The sequence below is a fragment of the Cebus imitator genome, unplaced genomic scaffold (genome assembly GCF_001604975.1).
Source record: "Cebus imitator isolate Cc_AM_T3 unplaced genomic scaffold, Cebus_imitator-1.0 Scaffold18, whole genome shotgun sequence".
NCBI classification, from domain to species: domain Eukaryota; kingdom Metazoa; phylum Chordata; class Mammalia; order Primates; family Cebidae; genus Cebus; species Cebus imitator.
Window position 1 is genome coordinate 19,247,115 of NW_016107333.1, and position 27,885 is coordinate 19,274,999.

The window sequence follows — 27,885 nt, forward strand, 5'->3', positions numbered from 1 at the left end:
CAGGTTGTTTTTCAAGTGGTTGCAACCATCTATTCTTCCTAGCTAACACTTCCACTGAGGTATGGCACATTAATTAAGTTCTGGCCAATGAGATGTATAAAACAACAGTCCCCTTATCTCCAGGGGATATATTCCAAGACCCCCAATTGTTGCCTGAAACTATGGATAGTACAGCACCCTATATATACCATGTTGTTTCTATTGGATAACCAAGATGGCTAATGCATGACTAACGGACAGGTGGCATATAAAGTAGGGATACACTGGACAAAGAGATGATGCATGTCCTGAGTGGGGAAGAGTGGGACTGTGTGAGATTTCATCACACTACTCAGAATGGCATGCAATTTAAAACTCATACATTGTTTATTTCTGGAATTTTCCATTTAATATTTTTGGACTATGGTTGACTGTGGGTAACTAAAACTGCAGAAAGTGAAACCAGGGACGAAGGGGGACTACTGTATGAAGAAGTACTGTTTGGGACTTTTGGAGAGGCACCCCAGTTTGCTCGCCAGCCAGTGTATCTACCTTTTTTTTTTCCTCTCCTCTTCCTACTTCCTGCTGCTTGAAATGCAAATAGGATGACTGGAGCCTCACTAGCCATTCCGAACCATGAGATGACCTTATAGATACAAGTCAGAGAGGATACTGGAGCAGAGAGGCAGAACAGCCTGAGTTCCTGATGACCATGGAAACATCGTACCAATCTTGGAGTGCCAATTATATACTTCTTTCATGTGAGAGAGAAATATTTTCTTTACATTACCATGTTCCAGGGTTTCTGCTATAGAAACTGAACATAGCCCCATTGATTATTTTTGTTTCTGACTGATTTTTAGGAGTTCTTTACGTAATCTGGGTACTAGTCATTGTGGGTTTTATTTGAAGGAAATGCCTTTTTCCAGTTTATGGCTTGCGTTTTCATTCTCTTTATGATGTCTTTTGATGTACATTAGAAATTATTTTTAATACAGTAAAATTTGCTAATCTGAAAAAGGGTTTTTCCTTGGACAATTCATGGCATTGGTAAATTAAAAAGTAGGTACTGTCACGATCACTGCACATAAGCCGGCAGTGTTAAAAGTGGATCTCCATCATTCCATTTCCTTTCCTGCATTTGTCAGCATCGCTTTTCACATTAAAGATGAGAAGATACATATTCCTAAAACACATATGCTTGGTCTGTAGACATCCTCATTGCTCTAAGGCAGTGGTTGCCACTTTTTTCCTTAAAGGGCCTAGTAGGACTTATTCCAGGCTTTGCCAGCCGTATGGTCTCTGTCACAATTGAATTCTGCTGCCTCTGTAGCATGAAGGCAGCCAAAAAATATGTAAGAAATAGACATGGCTTTATTTGTGGCACTGAACTTTGAATTTCATATAATTTCACATTACAAAATAGTATTCTTTGGATTTTTTCCCAATCATTTAAAAATGTAAAAACCGTACTTAGCTGGAGGGCTGTAGGAAAACAGGCAGTGGGCTGGCCCTGGCCCACGGGAGCAGTTTGTGGATCCCTGATGCGCTTGCTGATAGAGGTTGCGCCACGCAAGTGTCTTGGAAGCAATTTCTGGCTTGTCCTAGGCCTTAGAAAGTGCGTACAGATCAGAACCATGAAGTGAAGAGAGTGACGGGCCTGTCTCAGGTTGTACAACAGAACATGTTTATGACAGATGTCCCCTGTCCAAGAGAGTGCATTGTGAGATAAGGGGCCAGTGACCCTCCAATGCGTAGCAAGCCGGTCTATTCCCCGGTGCAGGGGGAGGACATGCCTGGGTTCCGGCCCTCAATTCCAGGGAAGATCGTGTGTAAAAATATCCAACCCTGCTGGCATCAAATGCGCTGGAAAAAAAAAAAAAATAGGTATTGGGGTTTCAGCCATTCGGTCTCCTTGTTAGATAGTGTTTCTAAGCCCTGATTTTCAGTTTCAAAACCTTGGTCTCTGAACCTGCAGTGAGGGGGTCTCTAGAGCGAATACATGGCAGGGCCGCCTTCCTCCGTGCAGGAAGGGAGAATTGTGTTTACCAAGCAGGTAACCCCAGACCTGCAAAACTGTGTTCCCACACGAAAACCCCCAGGCTCCGCGGGCAGCCAGCGTGGTCCTGCAGTGGTTGACCCAGGGCGGCCGGAGTCGTGTTCCCACCTCTAGGAGAGGAGCCGGCTCTGTCGCGGTGCACCCTGCGAGGACACTCCATCAGGGCGTAATCCGACGCCCGCCCTGGGTGAAGAAATCAGACCTCAGGCGCAGTGCGGCCGGCCCCTGGAAGTCAGGGACCTCGATCGCCAATAGCAAGTTGCCGTTGGCGGGCGCCGAGGGTGACCCGCGAGCGCCGCGCCCGCCTCCCCGCCCCTAGCCGGACCCCTCCCCGAGGCCCCGCCCCACCCGCGAGACGCGCCAGCGGCCCCACCGCTGAGGGGGCGGGGGCCCGGGGACCCGGGACCCGGGCAGCTCGGCCTGACCTCCACCTCGCCGCGCGGGGCGGACAGGCGCAGGCTCGGGCCGCGAGCCCCTCCCTCCACCTCTTCCCGCCCCCAGCGCCCCGCGCGGGCTGCGCTAGGTGGCGTCGGCGGGGCCCCCGCAGGCGGCCATGGCGGCAGGCGCCGGGGCCAAGCCCGCGCCGCGGTGGCTGAGGGCGCTGGGCGAGCCGCTGAGCGCCGCGCAGCTGCGGCGGCTGGAGGAGCACCGCTACAGCGCGGCTGGCGTCTCGCTGCTGGAGCCGCCGCTGCAGCTCTACTGGACCTGGCTGCTCCAGTGGATCCCGCTCTGGATGGCCCCCAACTCCATCACCCTGCTCGGGCTCGCCGTTAACATGCTCACCACGCTCGTGCTCATCTCCTACTGCCCCACGGCCACCGAGGAGGTAGGGCTGGCCGCTCGCCCGAGCCCGGCCCCAGATGCGCCGCGGGCGGGGCGCTGGAGGCTCTGGGGAGAGGGCAGAGCCACGCGCGGCTGAGCCTCTCCTGGGCCCCGGAGGGGTGGACTGGCCACTGCCCCGTGCGGTGTCCGCCCCGCGCCGCCTGGAGACTGTCACACCACTATCCCAATCCCGTGACCATCTCGAGCCTCCCCCGGGCAGCGGAGGGGTTGTCAATTGAGGTCACTACCCCTGTCCTAAGTCCGCGCAGGGGCTGGAGGGCACCTGCCCAGCCGCTACCCCATGCGGCGCCAACCTGTGGGATGGACCTGCGGTCGGGTGCTTTGCACACTGGGGACTGAACGCCCCCTTCTCTGTCCTGCCTGGCACAGGGACTTGTGCCAAGCCCGAGACGCTCTTTGAATACTTTCATAACCGTTTGTTTCTGGAAGGTTGAGCTAGTGATTCTGAAATGACTGGTAGCACTGATCAAAGATAAGTTACTTTTAAGAGGTAACTTCCTCTTTGCTTCATCGACTTTTTCAAGAAAAACAGACTGGAATGTTATCAAGGCGATATATATATATATTTTTGTCATCTTAACCTAGGGATCAAAAACCCAACATTTTATTGGCAATAATTTTATGACCTTTGCCCAAAATAAGGAGTAAATATGGGGTTTGGGCTGAGTGTGGAGGGATAGGCGACAGAATGGAGTTCGCTCCCATCTATAATTTATACTGCGTGGGATAAATATTACATGGCACATTTTGTGACAGTCTTTGTATTCTTTGCTCCAAATAGTGAAGTCCCTTTATAATCATTTAAGTATAGGCCTTGTGGAGGACTAAAGGAGGTTGAGGTTGGATTAACGGAAATATTTCATGCCCTCCACGCATGCATCCATTTTGTTGTTGTTGTTGTTGTTGTTACTGAGACAGGGTTTTGCTCTGTCATCCAGGCTGGAGTGCAGTGGCTCGATCTAGGCTCACCGCAACTTCTGCCTTCAGGGTTCAAACGATTGTTCTGCTTCAGCCTTCCAAGTAGCTGGGATCACAGGCGAGCGCCACCATGGCCAACTAATTTTGCTGTTTTTAGTTGATAGGGGGGTTTCACCATGTTGGCCAGGCTAATGCATCCTTTTAAAAAAATATTAGGTTGAGCCTACATTTTAAAATATCTTGTCAATTGATCAATGTGCTTATTATGTATTTTTTTTTCTTTTTTTTTTTTTTTTTTTTTTTTTTTTTTTTTTTTTTTTGCGACAGAGTCTTGCTCTGTCGCCCAGGCTGTAGTGCAGTGTGGTGATCTCAGCTCACTGCAACCTCTGCCTCCTGGGTTCAAGCGTTCCCTTGCCTCAGCATCCTGAGTAGCTGGGACTACAGGCGCCTGCCACCATGCCTGGCTAATTTTTATATTTTTAGTAGAGATGGGGTTTCACCATGTTGGCCAGGCCGGTCTTGAACTCCTGACCTCAAGTGATCCGCCTGCCTCAGCCTCCCAAAATTCTGGGATTACAGGTGTGAGCCACTGCACCAGGCTTATTATGTATTTCTTAATAGACATTCCCATTGTCATTTGCCATTGGTATTCACTTACATACCACATATGAAAAAGTAAGCTGCTTTAGTTTTTGGTTGTTTTGCTGCCTGCTTCTAGAATTTCCCAGAGAGAGTGTAACAGAATGAAAGGATTGCTGGTTGGAAGTGGAGGAGGTCCTGGTTTCTAACGGGCTCTTCCACAACAGACCTGCTGGGTCTGTGTTCCCATATATAAAATAGAAAATAGCCGGGTGCGGTGGCTCACGCCTGTAATCCCAGCACTTTGGGAGGCTGAGGTGGGTGGATCACCTGAGGCCAGGAGCTGGAGACCAGCCTGATCAATATGGTGAAACCCCATCTTTACTAAAAATACAAAAATTAGCCAGGCGTGGTGGTGCCCACCTGTAATCCCAGCTACTCAGGAGGCTGAGGAGAGTCACTTAAAAAAAAAAAAAAAAAAAGAAAAGAAAATAATGCCTGCCAAAACAATTTGACAAGGACGCAGTGAGGACCAAATGCTATATAGGCAGATAAATGTAGAAGATTGTAATGTGCCTAACAAATTAAAAATATTACTCAACACATTAAAAATATTACTGTTGTTAGACAACATCCTGAAAACACATAATAAAATTTAGTTTTGGTTGGGTCCACGTTCAGCTAACAGCATTTGGATGTTTCTGATATTGGCCAGTTAAGTGTGGACTCTTCAATGTTATTATTAACTTAAGAAGCATTTGTTGAGCACTTAGAAAGAACAGGGCATACAAAAAGTCAAGAGCTTCTGCTTAGGAAGGTAAAGGGAGGCCTGGTGGAAGAGGTACATTTATGATTCATTAGTTTTTGGGCTTAGCCTCATGAAAAAAAAAAAAAAGAGATAGAGGGTGGGGATTGGAGGCATTTAAAAATAAAGTGCAAAATCAAATGGCCCAGGAAGGGGAAATGAGAGTTAAAATAAAAACAAGAGTTTCTGAAATTATGTTATTAGAACCTGCATGTGCTTCTAAGTGACTGATGCAGGGGTGGAAATGCCATTACCAGATCCACGTTGCTTGTTTGGTAAAAGCCCAGCAATAGTGTGAAGAGCATAGCAGTTTCTGGCTATTTTCCCTTAAGGTCATAGAACTAGTAAATGAGTGGATCAGGTAGGATTCTGATCTAAGTTGGTATGACTTCAAAAATAAAAATATCTAATGTTTTATATAATACAAGTATGTTAAGTGCTTTCACATCCATGGTTGCATTTGTGTCTTGTATCAACCCAAAGAGGTTGGCAAGTTTTCCCCTGCAATGGCCTTCCTACCATCTAGTGTTTCTTCTATCCATCTATCCTAAAGTCACAATAGTATATGTTTTCCTAGGAGAAAATTGAAGCCCAGAGATGTTAAGTGATTTTAACGTGGCTTGGGACTTGTTTTTTGATTCTCAGACATGAGAATTCTTAATGCTTTTTCAGATTTGACAAATTGCTTCCAGAAAGGGTCAGAAAAAATCCATAAGGTTTTTGGATTTAGATGCTTGAGCGTATCTACTCATATGGGCTTTAATGCTGACCGCATTAATAATAACATTTGATATGTTTTTAACTACCATGCTAATTTCTAGACATGACTGGGGATGAAGGGAAACTAACAGAAAAAAAGTTGTGATTTATGTGTAGCTTCTGTAAACTGCTTTTCAAGCCATTATTTCCGTTAAGGAACTTTCTACTCCAGCCAAATTGAACTTTGTGCTATAGCAAGGATTTCTCTCCTTCTTGTCCTTCCTCTTCCTTTCTTCTGTACCACTTATCTAACTATGTACCCATCTTTGTACACCCAATTCTAACGCTATATCCTTATGAAAGTTATCTTCTTTCTCCTAAGTCAAATCAACCGCTCTGAATTCCCATGATAATGACAATAGTAACTAACATTTACTGGGTATTTATGCTTTATCAGGCATGATGTTAAGTCACTTTTATTTTATTATCTCATTGAATCCTCTCAACAACCTTATGAAAAAGGTATTATTAATATCCTCATTTTATGGATGAGGAAACTGAAGGAAAATTAACCTCTTCTATAATCACATACCTTTAAGTGGGAACCAGGATTCCAAGCCAGAGCTATGCCTCCTTTACAGGGCTTTGTAGCTCTCCTGTGGATCTTCACCATTTTATTTTGGTTATCTGTGTTCTTATTAAGCAGGACAGCCTGCCAGATTTTAAGACCAGACAGCAATTGCTCATTCATTTGTATAATCTCCATAGCACAGTGCTTTACATCAAACAGATGCCTAGTAAATGTTTTCTAAATTATTGGCTGCATGAATGAAATAACACAATGTAATCTCAGGAGATGACGTTTTTCAACCCTTATTCAGTTTTAGCTGTTCTTGGCTTAAATACTCAGCAGTTATTTGGCCTTGGTAATTTTAAGTAGAGTAAGCAAGTGTTGGAGTGAATGGAGAAAACAAAAACTTTGTCTCCTCACCTTGATGAAGCAATTCTATCTGAACATCACCCTAAGTGTGTAGTCCCTGGACCCCATTCCTAGATTCTTAGAGTTTGGAAGGATCTTAGAGATTATTTAATGTAATTCCTACATTTATATATGTAGTAACTCAGTGATTTGAATCTAGTTCTTCTGGCACCAGCCTAGTAGCATTCTCTCCTCCTCACTCGGAAAAGTGATTATACCTGAGGATGCCAGAAACACCTTAAGAAATGGCTTATTCTCTGTTTAAATAACTGCTTTTTAAATAACTCACATTTTAAACAGAGAATAAACCATTTCTTAAGGTTGCCCTTGTACTGCATATTACCTTTGTATTACATATGGAAGAGTTATTTTGGGGAGGAATGATAGGAAAAAAAAGGAAATAACCTGTCGATTCCTACTCAGATTTTTTTTTTAATAGGTTTGGTTTCTTTGAGATCTAGTATATTTCCTTTTTATCACTCTTTTATTCCCTCTTTTTCTAAACCAGCTCAGTAACTTTTCGAGCATCGTTTATTAAGGCAGGACTCTTGTAAGGCAGTGACCTCTCTCATTAAAACAAAATATAAACTCTAGATGTCCAGGAGACAGAAGCAGGGAGGGACTTAGGGTCAGGCAAGCCCGGTCTCAAAATTTAAGGATGCCTTTGCAGGACCATGAGAACAAATGCCTCCTTAACTTCTGCAGCCATTTGGTGCCTCCTTGCCTCACCCACTAGATCCCCGCCATCTAGAAGGAGCTTCTTCAGATATTGTGGAGGTAGCTTCCCTTGATTCCTATGGCTTCACTATACTTAATTCCTAAGGAATAAAACTGTTTCTCCTTTCAAATTCTGGTTCAAGTATGGATAAAACATGGCATTGTGGTATATAGAAAAAGCTTTAAATTTTCTTCCTGGTGCATTTGATTGGGGTATAAGGCTACAACCAGACCACTTGGGTTTTGTGAAGTTAAAGAAAAGAACAGAAGCAACCCAGTACAATTGATTTGGATGATAGATTTGGCCTCAGGAGAATTCTCTTCACACCCTCTCTCTTTTTGTTCCCCTTAGCACAGTGACAGGCTGGCATTTTCAACTAGAACGCTAGTAAGCATTAAAGAAGAAAGAAAACCAAAATGATCCACATTAAATATAAAAACAAAAGCCACCTTTCAAAGTACAGATTTCTTAAGTTATGAGAAAATCCTGTTGGCTCTGAAGTGCTGGCTTAACTGCATTTGTGTGTGATATCCGTCTGGTTTCCTTTGCCATAGCTGATAATCTGCCTAATTTCCTAAAAATGGGTGTGCTCTTCTCAAATGCTGGTTCCTCAAATGAGCCAAGACCAAAGGTCTGGGTCGAAACCAGTAAACCCCTAGGGCCTTCCTGATTGGCATGGCAGAGAATGGTCTTACCTTTCTGATCACCAAGACTCCTCTGGAGCCTCCCCAGGCCTCAGGTGGGAACTTTCCCTCTGTAAACAAGGAAATGCCCTGCGCAGTACAGGCTCCCAATAAACAATGTCATAACCACATCATAGGCATATAGTGGGTTAGAGCAATTGCAGGAATGGAGCAATCAATCATTTCTGCTTCTTATGTCTTCCAGAGTCAATTAACAGTCTATTAGAAACTCCATAAATTCTCTTTTAAAAATCATAGAATCTCTTGTGACCTCTGGAATAATGACAAAAAAATCTCGAGTCACCTGTCTGGGTACAAAGTCTACCTTTAACAGCATATTAGCATTTACATTTTTTACATATGCACAATATGTCTTTTAATTTCCTTTCGTCCTACCTCTTAGAAGTGCAGTTTCTATTTTTATGAAGAAAGAAGTCGATCAATGTTTTGATAATTGAAATCTTCTTGTTACCAGCTGACCTAATAGTTATTGGTTATCTAATTCCCTTCTGCATAGATGTCAATTCATCCAAGGCCATTTCAAGCAAGGAGGTTTTTGTTTTGTTTTGTTTTGTTTTGTTTTGTTTTCAGTATAAACATTCACGTAATGAACACTGTATAGTTCCAGTATTTTCTAGTTTGGGAATTTTTGCTTTTATATACCATCTATACTAGCTTTTATTTACTATTTTTCTTTATGTCAACTTTAAGCAACTCTCCTTTAAAAACCTAGACCCCTACTCTGATTTGATATTTATAAAATCATAGATAAGACATGCTATCTTTCTTTCTTTCTTTCTTTCTTTCTTTCTTTCTTTCTTTCTTTCTTTCTTTCTTTCTTTCTTTCTTTTTCTTTCTTTCTTTCTTTCTTTTTCTTTCTTTCTTTCTTTCTTTCTTTCTTTCTTTCTTTCTTTTTTGAAACGGTGTTTCACTCTTGTGCAATGGCGCGATCTCAGTTCACTGCAAGTTCTACCTCCTAGGTTCAAGCAGTTCTCCTGCTTCAGCCTCCCAAGCAGCTGGGATTACAGGTGTGCACGACTATGCCTGGCAAATTTTGTGTTTTTTAGTAGAGATGGGGTTTCACTATGTTGGTCAGGCTGGGCTGGAAATCCTGACCTCAGGTGATCCACCCACCTCACTCAGCCTCCCAAACTGCTGGTATTACATGTGTGAGCCACTGCACCCAGCCCTATTTTTAAAAATACATTAAATTTTTTCAAAATATATTAAAATAAACAAATATTCAAATGAAAACTTTACCTACAGATCACCTAAAATTATCTGATGGAGTATCAGTAATAACAGTAACAGTAACAAATACTGAGCACCTTCCATATGCCCAGCACTTTTATAAACATTTTACATGCAATACTTTATTTAATTTTCACAATGAGAGGGGAACAATGATTATTCCCATTTTTCAAATGGAAAGACTAAGACACTGAAAAGTAATTCATCCAACTCACTTAGCCAGTAAGTAGCAGAGCAAATGTGGGTGCAAGCAGAATCTCGAGTCTATGCCCCTAACCCCACTCTGCAAGAAAAACCTGGTTCATGTATTCTTCCTGTTGCTTTTTTGTTTTGTGTGGCATTGATCTCACAAGGCACCTGCTGTGGCATTGGTCTCCTCACATGGGGACACTGGCTGTAGCATCGGTCACGTTATTAGGTCCCCTATTCGGGCACCAGCTGTGACAAGTATCACGTCGGGGTCACCACCTGAGATGCTGATCATCACCTGCGGAGGTCTGTCCTGCAGACCCTAACTCAATGATAGATGAATGAATGCACTCTCACACCTACTATACTGTGAATCTGAGTGGGCTAGGGATGGTTGTCAGCTACTATCAGAGGGTGATTGCAGCTAAGCCACCACAGCTCCCTGTCCTTCCTCACATTTATTTAGTATAGACTTAATAACAGAGGTTCTAAGTCAACATGTTTGTGGATAATTAACATGGTTAAAAGAGTGGTTTTACAAATGATTAAAGGTCTTGGTTCGGTTCTGGGGCCCAGAGTAAACACCATTAACGGATAATTCCCCTCCGGATAATTCCCCTCCCACCTCGCTGGAGAAGGCCATCCCGCACAAAGTTTATTGAGTAAACAGAGTAGAGACAAAGGGATGTGGGATAAACAGACTTAACTGGGGAAGCTTTGTTATCCTAATCTTACACTGTGACTTAAAATTCTAATGTAATGAACTGGCTGCCTTCAGCCTGTTCCATTAAAACCTTTCAGCCTTCCAAAAGATTTAAGACTATAATCTTCTGAATTTCCTAATATTTCCCTAATAATTTGACAGCCACTGGAGTGCATTTCAACTTTTTTTTTTTTTGAATACTTGGCTCACTGCAACCTTGGCCTCCTGGGCTCAAGTGATCCTCCCATCTCAGCCTCCCAAGTAGCTGGGATTACAGGCGTGCACCCCCATGCCCGGCTGATTTTTGTATTTTTAGTAGAGATGGAGTTTCACAATGATGGCCAGGCTGGTCTTGAACTCCTGGCCTTAAGTGATCTGCCCACCTCGGCCTTCCAAGAGCTGGGATTACAGGTGTGAGCTACCACACCCAGCCTGATATTCATCTTCTATGTATTTAGCTCCTATAGGAGAGTTTTTAAAACAGCATAAAGCTATTTTTACAGGCGTGGCCAAACGCAGTGGCTCAAGCCTGTAGTCCCAGCACTTTGGGAGGCTGAGGTGGGCAGATCACAAGGTCAGGAGTTCGAGACCAGCCTGACCAACAAGATGAAACCCCATCTCTACTAAAAATACAGAAATTAGACAGCTGTAGTGGTGTGCACCTGTAATCCAGCTACTCAGGAGGCTGAGGCAGGAGATCACTTGAACCCGGGAAGTGGAGATTGCAGTGAGCCAACATCACACCACTGCGCCACTGCATTCCAGCCTGGGCAACAGAGCAAGACTCCATCTCACACACACACACACAAAAAAGATAGACTACATCTCTCATGCCCATGAGAGGATTACATTCTAATGTGAAAGATGGGGCCACATGCAAATAAGATCACATCAACCTCTAGTACCTCGGAAACTATCAAATCTAATATTTTCATTTAGAGAAGACCTAAGAACATGTTCCAGAAAATCAATATTTTAATGCTCTAAGTGAAATTTGTCCAGTAAGCTCAGTGGATCTCAGCATGAGACTTTCACCAGATGCAGTGCCATGCTCTTGGTCTTCCCAGGCTCCAGAACCATGAGCCAAATAAATCTTTTCTTTAAAAATTACCCAGTATCTAGTATTCTGTTATAGCAACAGAAAGTGGACTTAACTCTCATTTGAAAAAAATGGTAGGCTACAATTATGAAACAATTAATGACTTATGTAGAATTACTTCTCTTGGTTAAATTAGATCTTTCCTTCATTAACTAAAGACGATAATTTCAAAGCTTTGCTTTTTAAATTTGTTCTGCTACCTGTGAAATCATTTAAAACCAAGGAAACTATACAATAGAAACAGTGCATTGTTATAAAGTCATGAATGTCATCATTGTGTAGTTTCTTATATTTGTATACCTGAGGTACTAATCATCTAATGAGCATGTTCGGTACAACAGAAGGCCTGTATATTTGCAAAGACTGCTTTAACCCTGAAAAATATTTGTAGAAGGCATATTTTTAGGTGGAATAGGTAGGAATAGAATGACTGGAGACAGGTAGGTTTGTGTCGTTTGATTTCTCCCTAGATGAAGTTGTAGGTGGAGTAAGAGGTGGGCAGTCCTTGAAGGAGGGGCACATGAGTGCTTTGCTGAATTGGATGAGAAGAGTGTTTAGAAAGGAAAAAGCCATGAGACAGTATGAAGTCATAAGTAAATAGGAGGACTTTGTGGGTGGAATGGAGCTGGAGGATGAAGATGGCTGATTGAGAGTTATGCTATGAAAAGACTCTTATCAGTGAGTAAAGAGCTTGTGGTCATTCTATATCTTCTTAAAAGATTAGTTTAGGAATGGCCAGAAGAGCTACTCCTAATCTCCTGTGCTCCTTGATGTGCTCCTAAACTAAGCACATGCAGGCCCTGCCCTAAATGCTCCTGTAATACAAATAGAAAATTATTTTTGCACAAAGACCTTTATTGTCACCCTTGGTCCATAAATTCAGGGATATTGGTTAAACATATACTCTGTGCCAGAGTAATGTTCTAGAGTACTGGGAATGTAGGGGTGAGTGAAAAAGACACAATCCCTGTCCTCTTTAATCAGTTCAGCCTTAGGAAATGAAATTTCTTAGGTGAGAAGGAAAGGAAAAGGAAAGAGTTAACTTTGCAGCTTTGTTTTGGGTGTGTGGGGGACAGGCGGCATTGATTAGGGAGACCAAGATGAAGGTACTAATGCTGTTTCTCAGTGAGTTACAGAGTTGTGGGCCAGAAGAGAAGTAGATGCCTGCTCTCTCACCTCAATACAGTAGATATTATGGAAACTATATAGTTTAAAACTTATTTATTTATTTATTTAATCAGAGACAGGGTTTCATTCTATTGCCCAAGCTGGAGTGCAGCGACTCACTTCAACCTCTGCCTCCCAGCTTCAGGCGATTCTTGTCCCTCAGCCTCTCGAATAGCTGGGATTACAGGAGTACACCACCACCGCCGGCTAATTTTTGTATTTTTAGTAGAGACAGGTTTTTACCGTGTTGGCCAGGCTTGTCTCAAACTACTGACCTCAAGTGATCAGCCGACCTTGGCCTCCCCTGCTGGGATTACAGGTGTGAGCCACCACACACAGCCGTAAAACCTTTAAATGTTAGAATGCAGTATTACTTAGAGAAATTCTACTACTTGGAATAGGTTTCTTCTATAGAAGTAACCTGATACATTACTTATGACTCTATAATTCACAACCAAGAGTAATTTTTTCATCCTACATTTAAAATTTTTGAAGTTAACTTGAAAACTGGAATTGAGTTAGGGAGGCTCTGTAGCTTCTGCTTCCGTCAAGAGTCTCTTCTGGCCGGGCATGGTGGCACTTGCCTATCATCCCAGCACTTTGGGAGGCTGAAGCAGAAGGATTGTTAGAGACCAGGAGTTTGAAACCAGCCTGGGTAACATAGCCAGATGCCTTCTCTACAAAAAATTTAAAAAATTAACCAGGCATGGTGGCAAATGCCTGTAGTCCTAGCTACTGAGGAGGCTGAGGTGGGAGGATTGCATGAGCCCAGGGGTCTGAGGTTATAGCATGTGCCTCTGCACTCCAGCCTGGGTGACAGAATGAAACCTTGTGTCTTTAAAAAAAAAAACAAAAAAAAAAAAAACAGTCTTTACTATAATTGTACTGGTTTTGGAAAGGGACATCTGGAAGGAAGTTGTTCTGCTGTGCCTGGCCAAATAAATCCCAACCTGTTTGCAGGGATAACAAGTTAGAAAGAAAGAGAGAAAATGCAAACTATTTAATATCTTCTAGCTAGGAATGGAGGTAATGACCGAAGGGAAAAGAGAAGATAGGTCTGGCTCCTGAGGCCTTGGGAAGACTGGGAAAACTTGGAAAGATTTGGGCAGAATTGGAAAAGGAGTGAACCAGATATTGGAAGATCATTTGCTGTGGCTCACTGCCACTTGAAATTGAATTGTGTGAGGGGGAAAGTGCTTCTCAGCAGGTTTGATGGAATAGGGAGTTTTTGAGAATTCAGGTGAAGAGTTCCATTCAGTCCGTGTGGCCTGTGGCAGGATAAATCTCATCAAAGGGCAAGTCTGAAGACCTGATCTAGTTCCTGGACCCAGCCTAAGTGCTTGCCTTGATGTAAATTATCACTCTTCCATATGTTTCACTTTCATCTTTAATAAAAAGAAAATGATAATAACTGCCCTGTCTCTGTGGATTTCGGTATCAAATAAAATAAGACATTAGAAATGCCCTTTGTCAACCGGGACTGTGGCCTATAATCTTAGCACTTTGGGAGGCTGAGGCAGGTGGATCAATTGAGGTCAGGAGTTGGACCCTGGGAAATATGGCGAAATGCGGTCTAAATACAAAAATATAAAACACAAAATACAAAAATGCAAAAATTTAGCCAGGCGTGGTGGTACACGCCTGTAACCCCAGCTACTTGAGAGGCTAAGGGGTAGGACTGCTTGGATTTAGGAAGTGGAGGTTGCAATGACCCAAGATCCTCCACTGCACTCCAGCCTGGGTGACAGAGGAAGACCCTGTCTCAAGAACAAAAAAAAAAGGAAAGAAAAGAAATGCCCTTTGTTGTACTGTTTAAGATCACATTACCTTTGCAATATTATCTCTTGTAAATTATCTATTCCAGGAACATGGATATAGTCACTGACTCCAGTAAACCTTTCACTTTCAGCCAGAAACCTTGGTTTCTCCCTGGACTTCCTCTCTTTCCTGTTTAAACTCCCAGTCTCTCCCTGTTTAAACTGTAAATTTTAATGCCTCTAGTATCCTAATGAAGTCATTTTAAATGGTAAACAGTCTTCATTTCCCTTTTCTAAATGAAGAGCAGGTTACAGTTTGGGGCAGAGTCACTTCCAGCTGTGGTATAAGGGTTAATCAAATTTATTTCCGTATGAATTTCTGTTAATACCTAACCATTAGACCTGCTTGCAGCTAGTTTCTCAGATCAGAGGTCAGAATTAAGCTTTTAATGTTTTAGAGTTTTAAACTTTTAGAGTTTTCCTTGAGAAGCTCCAGATTTTCAGTATAAGGAGTTAAGAGAAATGGAAGGTCCCTCTGACATTTTGTCGTTACGAATTTTAATAACTTCAACTTCCAATTTTACATGTTTGACATGTAACTTTGCTTTCCTTTGATCATCAAAATTAAAAATAATTTCTAATAGTAGAAAAAATGGGTAAGAATTTGCTAGTTTGATATGGTCAACTAATTTTTGACAAGGGCACCAAGAAGACACAATGGGGAAAGGATAGTCTCTTCAATAAATGATGCCGGGAAAATGATTTCCATATGCCAAAAGAATGAAATTGGACCTTATGTTATACCATATACAAAAATAAACTCAAAATGGTTAAAATACCTAAATATAAGAACAAAAATTATAAAACTATACCAAAGGAAATGAAATCACCACTTTAAAAAGATATTTGTACTCCCATGTTCATTGTAGCATTATTCCCAATTTCCAAAATACAGAAACAGCCTAAGTGTTGACGTATGAATGGATAAAGAAACAGAAACTTTAGTATACACAATGGAATATTATCGAGCCCTAAAAAAAACAAAATCTTGCCAAATGCCACAATATGATTGAGCCTGGAAGACATTATGCTAAGTGAAACAAGCCAGATACAGAAAGAGAAATATTGTGTGATCTTGATCCCACTTATACAGGGAATCTGAAAAAAAATTCAGAGACAGAGAACAAAACTGGCAATCAGGAGCAGAGGGGGATAAAGAGGAGGAAATGAGAAGAGGCAGGTCAAAGGATACAACATTACAGCTTGGGAAGATGAGCTGGTCTAGAGATCTAATGCACAACCTGACGGGTATAGGTTAAAAAAATTGAACTGGGCCGGGCACGGTGGCTCAAGCCTGTAATCCCAGCACTTTGGGAGGCCGAGGCGGGTGGATCACGAGGTCAAGAGATCGAGACCATCCTGGTCAACATGGTGAAACCCCGTCTCTACTAAAAATACAAAAAAAAAAAAATTAGCTGGGCATGGTGGTGCGTGCCTGTAATCCCAGCTACTCAGGAGGCTGAGGCAGGAGAATTGCCTGAACCCAGGAGGCGGAAGTTGCGGTGAGCCCAGATCGCGCCATTGCACTCCAGCCTGGGTAACATGAGTGAAACTCCATCTCAAAAAAAAAAAAAAAATTGAACTGTAAAATGAATACATTTTAGCTGCTCTTGTCACAAAAACAAAAAAATGGGTAACTATGGAAATGATGGATATGTGAATTTGCTTCAGTATAGTACCATGTCTATCTTCATATCCCTTAACATCATGTTGTATACATAATAAAGTGTATCTTTGAAAAAGAATTTACTAGTTTGAAAAGAGTTAACAGAATTGTTCTCTGCAAAACACTTTGGGATTCTTTCAAAAGATTCTAGGTGGGATGTGTTGTTTTTCATTTTTATACTGTCATGATGATTGTTCAGTTTTCTGTTTACCCTTTCTTAAATTGTTTCATAGTTTCCAGCATAAACTTTTGAGATCATGCTTATTGAACTGAATTTGATATTTTATTTATTTTATTTTTTGAAACAGGGCCTCGCTCTGTCAGCCAGGCTGGAGTGCAGTAACACCATCACTGCTCACTGCAGCCTTGACTTCCCCAGGCTCCTAAGTAGCTGGAACTACAAGCGTACGCCACTTCACTGGGCTAATTTTTATATTTTTTGTAGAGATGGGGTTCACCATGTTGCCCAGGCTGGTCTTGAATTCTTGGGCTTAAGCAATCTGCCCAAACTTCATCTCCCAAAGTGATAGGATTATAGGCGTGAGCCACTGTGCCTGACCTGTGATTTTCTCCTTACTAGTTTTCATTGATTTGATTATGATGTGCCTTGGTGGAGTTTTAAAAAATATTTATTCTGTTTGGGGTTTGTTGAGCTTCTTGGACATGTGGGTTTATAAATTTCATCAACTTTGGAAAATTTTCATCCTTTATTTCTTTTTATATTTGTCATGCCCCATTCGCTCTTTTTTTTAAGACTTCAGTTGCTTATGCGCTAGACTGCTTTCTGTTGTCTCACTGCTTGCTGATGCACAGTTCAATTATTTTTAGGTCGTTTTTCTTCCGTCATTTTGGATAGTTTCCCTTGGTAGTATATTGGTACATGCTCACTGATCTTCTGTGATATCTAATATGCTGTTGATATCACTCAGTTTATTTTACAATTCAAATATTGTATTTTTCATTTCTAGAGGTTTCACTTGAGTCTTTTCTTCCATTTCTGCTTATAATGTTCATGTTTTCCTCTACTTTCTTGAACATGTGGAGCATATTTATAATAAAAATTTTGATGTCCTCATTTGCTAATTCTATTATTTCTGTTCATATTGATTCTGATTACATTCTGATTATATTGATTTTACTCCTAGTTGTCTATTATATTTTCCTGCTTCTTTGCATTACTGGTAATTTTTTACTGAATGCCAAACCTTGTGAATTTTACATTTGGAAATACTAGATTTTTTTCCCCTAAGACGTACTATGTGCTGGCTGCAGTTAAGTTGCCAGGAATTACTTGAATCCTTTTGAGGCTGGATTTTAAGTTTCGTTAGGGAAGCTGTCCAGAGAAGCCTTCAGTCTAGGGTTAATTTATGCCTGCTGATTCTGAGAACTTTACCCAATGTCCCAAGTGTTAATGAGGCTTTCTGCTTTGCCTGGCAGGAGCATGAATGTCCCAGCCTTGTATGAGCTTTGAGAATTGTCTTACCTTCTGCATTGCAGTGCTTCCTTCCCTGGCCTTTGTTAGTTTTGTCTCATTCAGGCACAGGTGAATTCTCAGCCAAAGACTGAGAGATACCCTTCTGTAAGGCCTCCACAACTTGTGTTCCTCCCTCTGTGCAACTCTGTCCTCACAGGTACTCTGCTTTACAAATCCTAACTGCCTTGTCCTTCCTGACCTTGTGTTTCTCTTCAACACAGCAAGATTGCTGGACTCTGTTCTGGTCCCATTCCTGCACTATGGCCTGGAAACTGACTCTGGGAAGTTAGCTGGTGCAGTCGCAGGGCTTATCTCATTTGTTTACTCAAATAAACAGGGATCACAAGCCTGCACTGCCTATAATGTCTGAAAACGTTTTTTTCATATATTTTATTGCCTTTCTAGTTATGTAAGGTGGGACTAAATCTAGTCCCTGTTACTCCACCATGAGTGGAAGTAGAGGTCGGCAATTGGCCCCTAAGGTCTTTTTTTACAGTAAAAATTGAATGAGTAATTTCAAATCTGTGGCACATATGCACAGTATTATATTGAAAGAGCCATGGATGTAGGAATCAAGATCAGGGGCCTAATCCGTGTTCAGTCATTTAACTTTGTGCTTCTCACATTATGGACTTCTGTGACCCTCTACTTAGATGTCTTAAAGCAATTAATTTGATTTCTGAATTTAATTCTCATCTGTAGAATGAGGGTTAGGAATGTTCTTTAAACACAAAGTTCAAAGCCTTAGGTGGAGCTATTTTCAAAAAGCTTATTATCACGTAACAATCTTTATTTTATTTACATATTTTATAGGCACCATACTGGGCATACCTTTTATGTGCACTGGGACTTTTTATCTACCAGTCACTGGATGCTATTGATGGAAAACAAGCCAGAAGAACAAATTCTTGTTCTCCTTTAGGGGAACTCTTTGACCATGGTTGTGACTCTCTTTCCACAGGTAAATTATTGAAGTTTTTTTTAAATGATACCTTAGAAACAAAATGAACTGAGCTGTTTGAATGGTCAGTTTTCTGGGTGGATACATTTGGAAGCAAATAATGCAGTTGTTTAAAAAATATGTCCAAGAATTCTTTTTGATAAGTGTACCTTATTTTAATGCCATGATTATTTCCTTAAAACTCTGTATTTGTAAACAGCATAGGGCAATTATTTTATAAATTATTTTTAATTCTTAATGGTTCTTAAACTTTGTTTCTTTCAGTATTTATGGCAGTGGGAGCTTCAATTGCTGCTCGCTTAGGAACTCATCCTGACTGGTTGTTTTTCTGCTCTTTTATTGGGATGTTTGTGTTTTATTGTGCTCATTGGCAGACTTATGTTTCAGGCGTGTTGAGATTTGGAAAGTAAGTGTGTTTTTTAAGTTGTGCATTTTAAAATATAATTGAATTCATTTTCACAATCTGTTACATCGTTCATCGATAATAAAGAGAACAAAGCATCAATCAGTAATTTAAATTAATTCATTGGAGTATCTATAAATGCTATACTTTAAGTCTTTTAGGTATTCTGCATGTTATAGTTACATTATTTGATAATAATTTTATTTCTCTTCTCCCCTTCTCCAACTTAATCACTAGCCCAAGTTTACAATAGAGAGGGAAAAAAGAAAATTAAGGGACCTGAATAATATAGAAAAAGGATATGCAGTACTTAAATAAGCATTTGATTCATATCATAAAATAAAGCAGTATGGAGTCTAAGGTCCTTTTTTGGTCGAATCTTCATGTGCACAAAAAGGGGACCCTCCCTTGACAACAGTCACCAGCAACAGGTAATCGTGAGACTCTCAGCTGTGGTAGACAATTGGTGAGATAAGGTAAAGGCACCTTGTGAATGCTGGTGCTAACCATTAGATAGTATTATCTGCCTCTGGTGCATCTTTCTCAGAGACCAGGAAATAGTACACAAAGCAGGAATGCTCTTCTCTGTTCCTCTTTCTCATATAGCTCCCTCTCGGTCCGATCCTTTTAAGAACTTTGTCATTTTTTGTCATCCTTTTAAGAACAAGCTTATTCTTGGCTTTGGCTTCCCATGTCTACTGATTCTTTTTAGCCCCACTTTATTGCTGAAAAGGAGAAACTGTAGCTTTGAAAAAAATCTCTAATGATAAATGACAGAAGAAGCTCAAAACTATGCATCATTAAGCAGAGGGCCAGGCTTCAGGCAGTTGATTCTGAATCATGGCATAATTGTATTTACCAGCGATCGAGCACCTACATATTTCAGGCATTGTACAAAGTGCTTCACATGGATTATCTTATTTATTCCTCACATTTACCCTGTAAGGCTGGTATTGCCTCCATCTAAAGACGTTGGAGCATCCGGCAGAGATGTAAAGTATGTGGACAGATATAAAAATCTGGAGCTCAGGAAAAAATGTAGATTGGAGATGAGGATTTAGAGGTCATTAGCATATAGAAGGTAGTTTTAAGTATAGATAAAATTCTTCACAGACTATAAAATTCCAGATGGAATTCTGAAAGCACCATTTAAGATATAGATGAAGGGGCAGTCTAGGAAGGAGCGTGAGAAGAGCTCCAGAAAGGTAGGAAAATCAGGAGAGAACATGGAATAGATAAAAGCACAGCAGAGCTTTTCAAGAAAGAGAGTATGATTAGCATCTTAAATACTATAAAGAAGTTATGCAAGATAATTAATGAAATGTATCCCTTAGATTTGTATCCCTTAATTGAAATTGAAAATTGAAGGTCAATTTAACAATTTTAGTAGAATAATGGGGCCAAAAGCCAGACTACAGTGGGTTAAACAGCAAATACAAAGAGAGGAGAAAATTACAAATGTTGACTAATTTTCAGTGAGCCTATTCGTGGAGCATAGGAAAGAGAGTGACAGCTTCAGGGGAATGCAGACTAGAGGGACTGATGTTGGTTGGTTAGTGGTTTTTTGAGAAATTTAAACATGTTAATTAGGGGGAAAATGTCTATGGAAACTGAAAAACTATAATGACTATTAGTACCTCAATAAAGAAGACTTGGAATTTTCACTACTTTTTAAGTGAAACTGACCTGGGAATATTTAAATTTGCCTTAAATCGTATGGTTGTTTTTATTATATTTTTTTATTATGTTCAAGAGTAGTAAGTAATTGTTGTAGAAAAAACTTCAGATATTACAGGGGTACATAAAGTAGAAAATAAAAGTCTTCATAACTTCAGTGATAACTATTAGCAATTTGATGTATGGTATATGTTGTTTTTCTTTCTGCCTGTACTGTTATCTATGAGTGGGCACAAATTGTTCTGTAACCTTTTTAACTTAACAATGTAGTCAGCTGATAATTCAATAATGGAATTAAAGGTAAAAATAAACTAAGCCTTTAGAGATTTTTACATCTTCGCTATTTAATATGTGATTAACCTCCATATTCAGGAATTTTATTTACAAATGCCTTATCTATTCTTTGTCCTTCCTCTTTTAGAGTGGATGTAACTGAAATTCAGATAGCTTTAGTGATTGTCTTTGTGTTATCTGCATTTGGAGGAGCAACAATGTGGGACTATACGGTAAATGCGAATATTTAAATTTATATTTAAGTACTTTTAAAGTATTTAGAAAAAAGTATTGCATGTTAATTTTTTTCACAAATCCTTAGCATTGTATTTAATTTTTTTCTTTTTTTATTGGTGTATTTAATATTTTTTCCATGTCTTAACATTTTTTCTTTTATAATGTGTATTATCCTGTATGCCTTATGGCATTTTCTCCTGTGCATGAATGTATTGCCACATGGAAGAAAACAACCTCATTTCCCTAATACCAAATAAAACAAAAACAAAACAAAAAACCCACATTGGAATAACATTTTCCAGGGTGAAATAAAATATATATTTAAAAAATAAATCCAGTAAAATATTTTACATATAAAACTTGTCCCTCAATATTAGGAAAGTAGTTCAGTTGCATTTTTATAATCTACTTTGAGGTAAAGATTTCCATATTAAGGAACGTTTTTATTTTCTGCCCAGTTGGTGACCTCAGTATTTTCATAAAAGTTGGCTTTTGGGAGGCCACTGTCATAAATTTAAGCTTTTTTTGCAAAAGAACATTTCTGAAGGAACAATTGTCCTCTTATCACAACTTAAGTCCACTATACAGGCTAACTGACTCAACACTTTCTGCTCATAGTGTTAAGAACAACAATAAGGGTATTAAGAGTCAACAACTAGGTCATTCAATACTTATGCTCCTAAACACTTGCCATCAGTTTTATCTGCCCCTCAGAAGAATCCTATGAAATAGATATTTTTATTATTCTGCTTTATAAATAAGTCTTAGGGTAATTAAGTAATTTGTCCAAGGACACATGAGAAGTACTGGAGCTAGGAATTAAACAGTCTGATTTCAGACTGTATGTAATCACTAAGCTGTATATCTAGTAAAAATAGTAAATGATACAGAACTAAACATACTTTTACCACATGATCAGCAGTCACACTCCTTGTTATTAACCTAAATGATTTGAAAACTTAGGTCTACAGAAAAACCTGTATGCAAATGTTTATAGCAGCTTTATTCATAATTGCCAAAACTTGAAAGCAACTAAGACGTCCTTCAGTAGGTGAATGGATAAATGATGCTAAAAAGAAATGAGCTGTCAAGCCATGAAAAGAAGTTATGCAAGGAACTTATGGAGTTCCAAGAAGTTATGAAGGAACCTTAAATGTTTATTACTAAGAGAAATAAGTCAATCTGAAAAGGCTGCATATTGTGTGATTCCAACTGTATGACATTCTTTAAAAATGCAAAATTATAGAGACAGTAAAATGATAAAGAAGTTTCCAGGGGTTGGAGGAGGAAGAGATGAATAGGTGAAGCACAGAGAATTTTTAGGGCAGTAAAACTATTTTGTATGATACTAAATAGTGGCTACATGTCATTATACATTTGTCATAGCACATAGAATGTACAACACAAAGATTGAACTCTAATGTAAACTATGAACTTTGGGTGATAATGATGTGTCAATGTAGGTTCACTACTTGTAACAAATGTACCACTCTGGTGTAGGATGTTGTTGGCAGGGGAAGGGGTGGCTATATCCTTTTCCACTCAAATTCTGTTGCAAGCCTAAAACCACTCTAAAAAATTAACTCCATTAAAAAGACAGTATGAGGCCAGGAGTTCAAGACCAGCCTGGGCAACATAGCAAGACCTTGTCTCTACAAAAATTCTTTTAAATTTTAGCTGGGCATGGTAGCATGCACCTGTAATCCCAGCTACGCAGGAGGCTGAGGCAGGAGGGTTGATTGAGCCCAGGAATTGGAGGCTACAGTGAGCCATGATCATGCCACTGACTACACTCCTGCCTGAGTGACAGAGCAAGACCCCTCCTCTTTTTTTTTTTTTTTTTTAAAGAGTTCCCTGTAGCATTTAGTATCAGAATTGCCAATTATCATTTGTCAGGAGGCTCCAAAATAGACCTTGGGGATGTTTTCAAGTAGTAGTGATACATTCCGCAGTACATTGATGGTCTCTCTCATCATGTAAGAATAAATAGAATCAAGGATATGCTACTATAGACCCATATAAGATACCAGAGGGAGGGTATGTGTTTTTTATAGTGACTGTTCAGGTTGTGCCCATAAGAACGTAAATGTACGGGTGGATCACCTGAGGTCAGGAGTTCAAGACCAGCCTGACCAACATGGCAAAACTTCATCTCTACTGAAAATAGCAAAAATTAGCCAGGTGTGGTGGTAAGCACCTGTAAGCCCAGCTGAGGCAGGAGAATCACTTGAACCTGGGGGGCAGAGGTTGCAGTGAGCCAAGATCATGCCACTTCACTCCTGCCCTGAGTGATTCCATCTCAAAAAGAAAAGAAAAGAAAAGAAAAGAAATGTAGACCTAGAAGCAGTTTGACAACTCTAGTTATTAAGTCAGGTATGATTGTCTTAAATCTGGAATTGAATCTTAAAATCGTTTCGCTCAATGTTTTGGCAGTATCATAGGAAGAAAACATACCTGCTTATTCTTACCAACAAGAATACTTGATTTTGATTCAGGTTTTCTAAATTTAATTATTAACCTGTAGTTTCCACAAATTTTGGTATATTATTTCAGTCTGTTTTCTAAACATAGTAGCCTATAGCTTCTGGCAATTCATTGTTACTGTTTTTTAAATCCTTTGCTGCCTTTGGAAGTTTTCTTGAACAGCAATTGACCAACAGGTAAATATATTGCTAGAGATTTAATCCTGAATATTAACTACACAGATTTTTTGCATGTATACACATCATATTTGTTATATTTATGATGTAGATCATAGTGTCTCCATTTCCTGTGATGCTACTTTTTAGAAGCTACTAAATGCAAGTGAACTATCCTTTTTCACGTTTAAGTCAGATGAAAGCTTATGAGATTACACATTTAATCATAGTTACAGATTCATTTTTCACTTATGAATAAAGCAGTTTCAAAAAAAGTGACTTTAGACTGTCCAAAGGTAGTCAGTTATCACAAATGATTGCTCACGGTTACAGATCGAACTCCTTGCTCTTCTCTTTTCAGCCATCACTACTGCACTTGACTAGTCTGAAGAAAATAATAAAAATTTCAAAACTAAAAAAATTTTTTAAAGTTTTTAAGTTATCACTTTGGACTGTATTCCAGAAGTTAAGGTTTGATCACAAGAAAAGCGTAGCTTATTGTACAGGGCTTATCATTATGTTTCTTTATTATTTAATAAAAAAACAAAATTCTGTTGTCCTAATTATTTGTTTCTTTCTTCTACTCCTAAAGATTCCCATTCTAGAAATAAAATTGAAGATCCTTCCAGTTCTTGGAGTACTAGGTGGAGTAATATTTTCCTGTTCAAATTATTTCCACGTTATCCTCCATGGTGGTGTTGGCAAGAATGGATCCACTATAGCAGTAAGGCATTAATGTCATCATTCAGTATTAATTTTATAATAAATTACTAATTTTATATATAAATTATTAATTTTATAATAAAATTTCCTATCACCAGCTTTAAGATTAAAATAAGCCAAAGTTCAAGAATAGGGAAGGAAACTAAGTATCTTAAAAAATTCAATTTAGGCACATAAATACAAAAGCAGTTTAAAAATAGTTTAGACTGATAAAATGTTTTCCTCTTTCTACAGCCTTGCTCTGCATAGGCTTTTCTGACATCTAGTTTTCATTACTGCACATAATTAGGAGTTGCCATTTGTTTTCCTGCATTTTATGCCTTGAACTAATAGGGGATAAGAGGAAGAGTAGGGAATGTATGAGTTTCTAATTGAAGGCAGGAAAGCAGCCAGAGGTCCATGGTTTCACATATGGGGTAATTTATTACTCATCACATAAATTTTATTGAAGTTTCACTGAAATATATTTAAAAGAACTATTCTAATATTTCAAAAGGTAAAATTGTTAACCTTAATTCTTAAGTGGATATACTTTGTGCTGTGTTCTTTACACCTTGCTCATGCAAGTATTACATATAAACTTTTGTATTCATTTTTTAGAAAAAACTTCAGTACTTTTAAGCGGGAAAAAGTTGGGATTCCTGCCAACTTTTTAAACAAATACAACACTTACGTTTTTTAAAAGTCTGTTATCATTTTCAAGGTAGTTGAACAGAAGAAGACAAATACTTCCAGTGATAGCATCTTATACCAAAACATTGTTAGAATGCCTTTTTTAGGGCATTAGATATAGCATTTTTAGAAAAAAGAGTCTCAATTCTTTTAAAAGACTTATAAATTGATTTTCAAGACAATCTCAAAGGGATCCTCATAATTCATAAATTATCAATATTTATGAATACATTTTATATACATAATTCGAAAGCAAAGTATACAATTTATCTAGAATATATAAGTTCTGATATATTTGGAAAAGTTGTCATTTTTTGGGGTGTTTTGTCAGTTGATCTCAATATATTACTGTGCTTAGGAATACATGTTGCTTGACCATGGATGATAACATAGATCATTAGTTGGAATGTAAATTCCACTGAAGAAAGCAAGATTTAGTATGATCATTGTCTACTCTAGAGAATATTTTCGTAAAAAATAACTGTTAGATGTTTGAAGGATGACTTAAACACAAGTTAGAAAGTGGTTGGTTTCAAACTCTTAAACTGGTGTTTTTCTTTTTTAGGAGCAGATTTTTTTTCTTGAGTGAAATCTAAGAACCATAATATAAAGTGCTATTAGATTTTTATAATTTATTACTGTATAGTATCTTATGAAAAAATTTTGTATTATACTGTTACTGTAACTTTATAGTAAACTCTACCTTAAAACATGTACATTTAATAAACAAGAATAAAGCTGTTCTTGTGAACCCATTTAAACTGGTTATAGATTTAATAACCTCAATACTAAACTTATTTCAATATTTTGTTTAGGATAAGCAGTGCTGAGAGGATACTGATTCACATAGATAAAAATGTAATAATCTAGATTGTACAGTTTTACATAAAAGAACACCTGCAGTCTGAATGCAATAAAAAAGGAGGTGGGGATGTTGGTGTAGAAAGAAACTAGGATGGGCTGGGCGTGGTGGCTCACGCCTATAATCCCAGCACTTTGGGAAGCTGAGACCAGGAGAATTGCTTGAGCCCAGGAGTTCCAGACTGGCCTGGGCAACATGGGGAAACCCTGTTTCTACTAAAAACACAAATAATAGTAATAATAATAAGAAGAATATAGGGGGAAAAAAGGGAAACCTGGATAGAACTAAACTCTTCTTAATCAGTGATATTTTGCAGAATTGGCAGAATAAGCTTTATTTCAATATCTCCACAAAAATATGTTAATTTGGCAATATACATGTGGATGGCCTTCAACATAGTAAAAGTTGAAGAATAAACTGCATTAATTTTTAGCCAGTTTAAAACGTGTGTGAATATCAAACTGGAATCAGACATGTGTGGCACTGTATTATGTCTCTGTCACCCTCAGGTTCTATGAAAGCTTGAAAAGCACAACTAAGGTTTGCATACTCCTGTAGGCCATACACTACATCACACACTGTTCTTTAGGTCTCTTGCACAAAATAGATTATTAGAAAATATCTGCATTGTAATAAATGCAGTGTTAAAATGTGATACTTATTTTCTGCTTTATCCCTTAGGGCACCAGTGTCTTGTCACCTGGACTCCACATAGGACTAATTATTATATTGGCAATAATGATCTATAAAAAGTCAGCAACTGATGTGTTTGAAAAACATCCTTGTCTTTATACCCTAATGTTTGGATGTGTTTTTGCTAAAGTCTCACAAAAATTAGTGGTAAGAAATTTTTATGATTCATGATATAAATAATGTACTTAGTCCTCAAAGACAAAGTTGGAAATTATTTCATACAATGTGTAGGTTTTCTTTTGTGGTGTCAAAATCATAATAATTAGCTATTTGTGCTCCAAGCAAAACTGTGATAGGAGTTATGTTATATTCAGTTAAATTAATTGTTTAGCTGTAGTTATCATTTACAACTTTCTGTTATCAAGGAATTTAAACATTGGAAACTTTAATAAGTATCCAGTCATGAATTTGAGAAGATGTAGAAAAGTATTTTTATATCAAATGTGAGATTAAAAGGTCTGTTTTAATACTGAATTAAAGTTATAATTAATTCTGTCTTAAAAATAAAAACTAACACATTTAAAACTTAATAATAAAATTATTTTGTTTAATTTTTATAGATAGCTCACATGACCAAAAGTGAACTGCACCTTCAAGACACTGTCTTTTTGGGGCCAGGTCTTTTGTTTTTAGACCAGTACTTCAATAATTTTATAGACGAATATGTTGTTCTGTGGATAGCAATGGTAAGTATTTATTCTGCATTTTATTTATTTTTTTTAACAATGCTTAAGAATCATTTCAGTGAGATATCAGTAGCCTCAAGATCTAGTCTATAAAAGACACAGTGGCTCACACCTGTAATCTCAGCACTTTGGGAGGCCGAGGCAGGTGGATCACTTGAGGTCAGGAGTTCAAGACCAACCTGGCCAACATGGTGAAACCCTATTTTTCTCTACCAAAAAATACAAAAATTAGCCAGGTGTGGTGATGCATGCCTGTAATCTCAGCTACTTGGGAGGCTGAGGCAGGAGAATCATTTGAACCCAAGAGGCAGAGTTTGCAGTGAGCTGTGATCACTCCACTGCACTCCAGCCTGGGTGACAGAGCGAGACTCGGTCTCAAAAAAACAAATTAAAAAAAAATTAAAAAATAAAAAGATCTTGTCTATACAGTA

General features: G+C 39.0%; 1 protein-coding gene and 1 long non-coding RNA gene across 4 annotated transcripts in view; one reads left to right on the forward strand and one right to left on the reverse strand.

Annotated features, from left to right (window-relative positions):
• Positions 1-711: 711 nt before the first annotated feature.
• On the reverse strand, positions 712-3,189 carry LOC119469188. The gene is made up of 2 exons (XR_005198004.1): positions 2,822-3,189; positions 712-1,845 (listed from the first exon to the last, which is right to left on the reverse strand). It is a non-coding gene; the product is annotated as an uncharacterized LOC119469188 (long non-coding RNA).
• CHPT1 (choline phosphotransferase 1) overlaps positions 2,362-27,885 on the forward strand; it is a 31,426-nt gene continuing 5,902 nt past the window's right edge. For 2 of the 3 annotated variants that reach the window (XR_001821134.2, XM_017516611.2), the window contains exons 1-7: positions 2,362-2,864; positions 18,442-18,589; positions 18,854-18,995; positions 21,091-21,175; positions 24,411-24,542; positions 26,757-26,915; positions 27,329-27,454. Coding sequence is in view for 2 of the 3 variants with exons in the window: in XM_017516611.2 (XP_017372100.1) it covers positions 2,592-2,864; positions 18,442-18,589; positions 18,854-18,995; positions 21,091-21,175; positions 24,411-24,542; positions 26,757-26,915; positions 27,329-27,454 (1,065 nt within the window). In the remaining variant the exon portion in view is untranslated. The remainder of the gene's footprint in view (positions 2,865-18,441; positions 18,590-18,853; positions 18,996-21,090; positions 21,176-24,410; positions 24,543-26,756; positions 26,916-27,328; positions 27,455-27,885) is intronic. The other variant, XM_017516618.2, reaches the window with a different exon arrangement.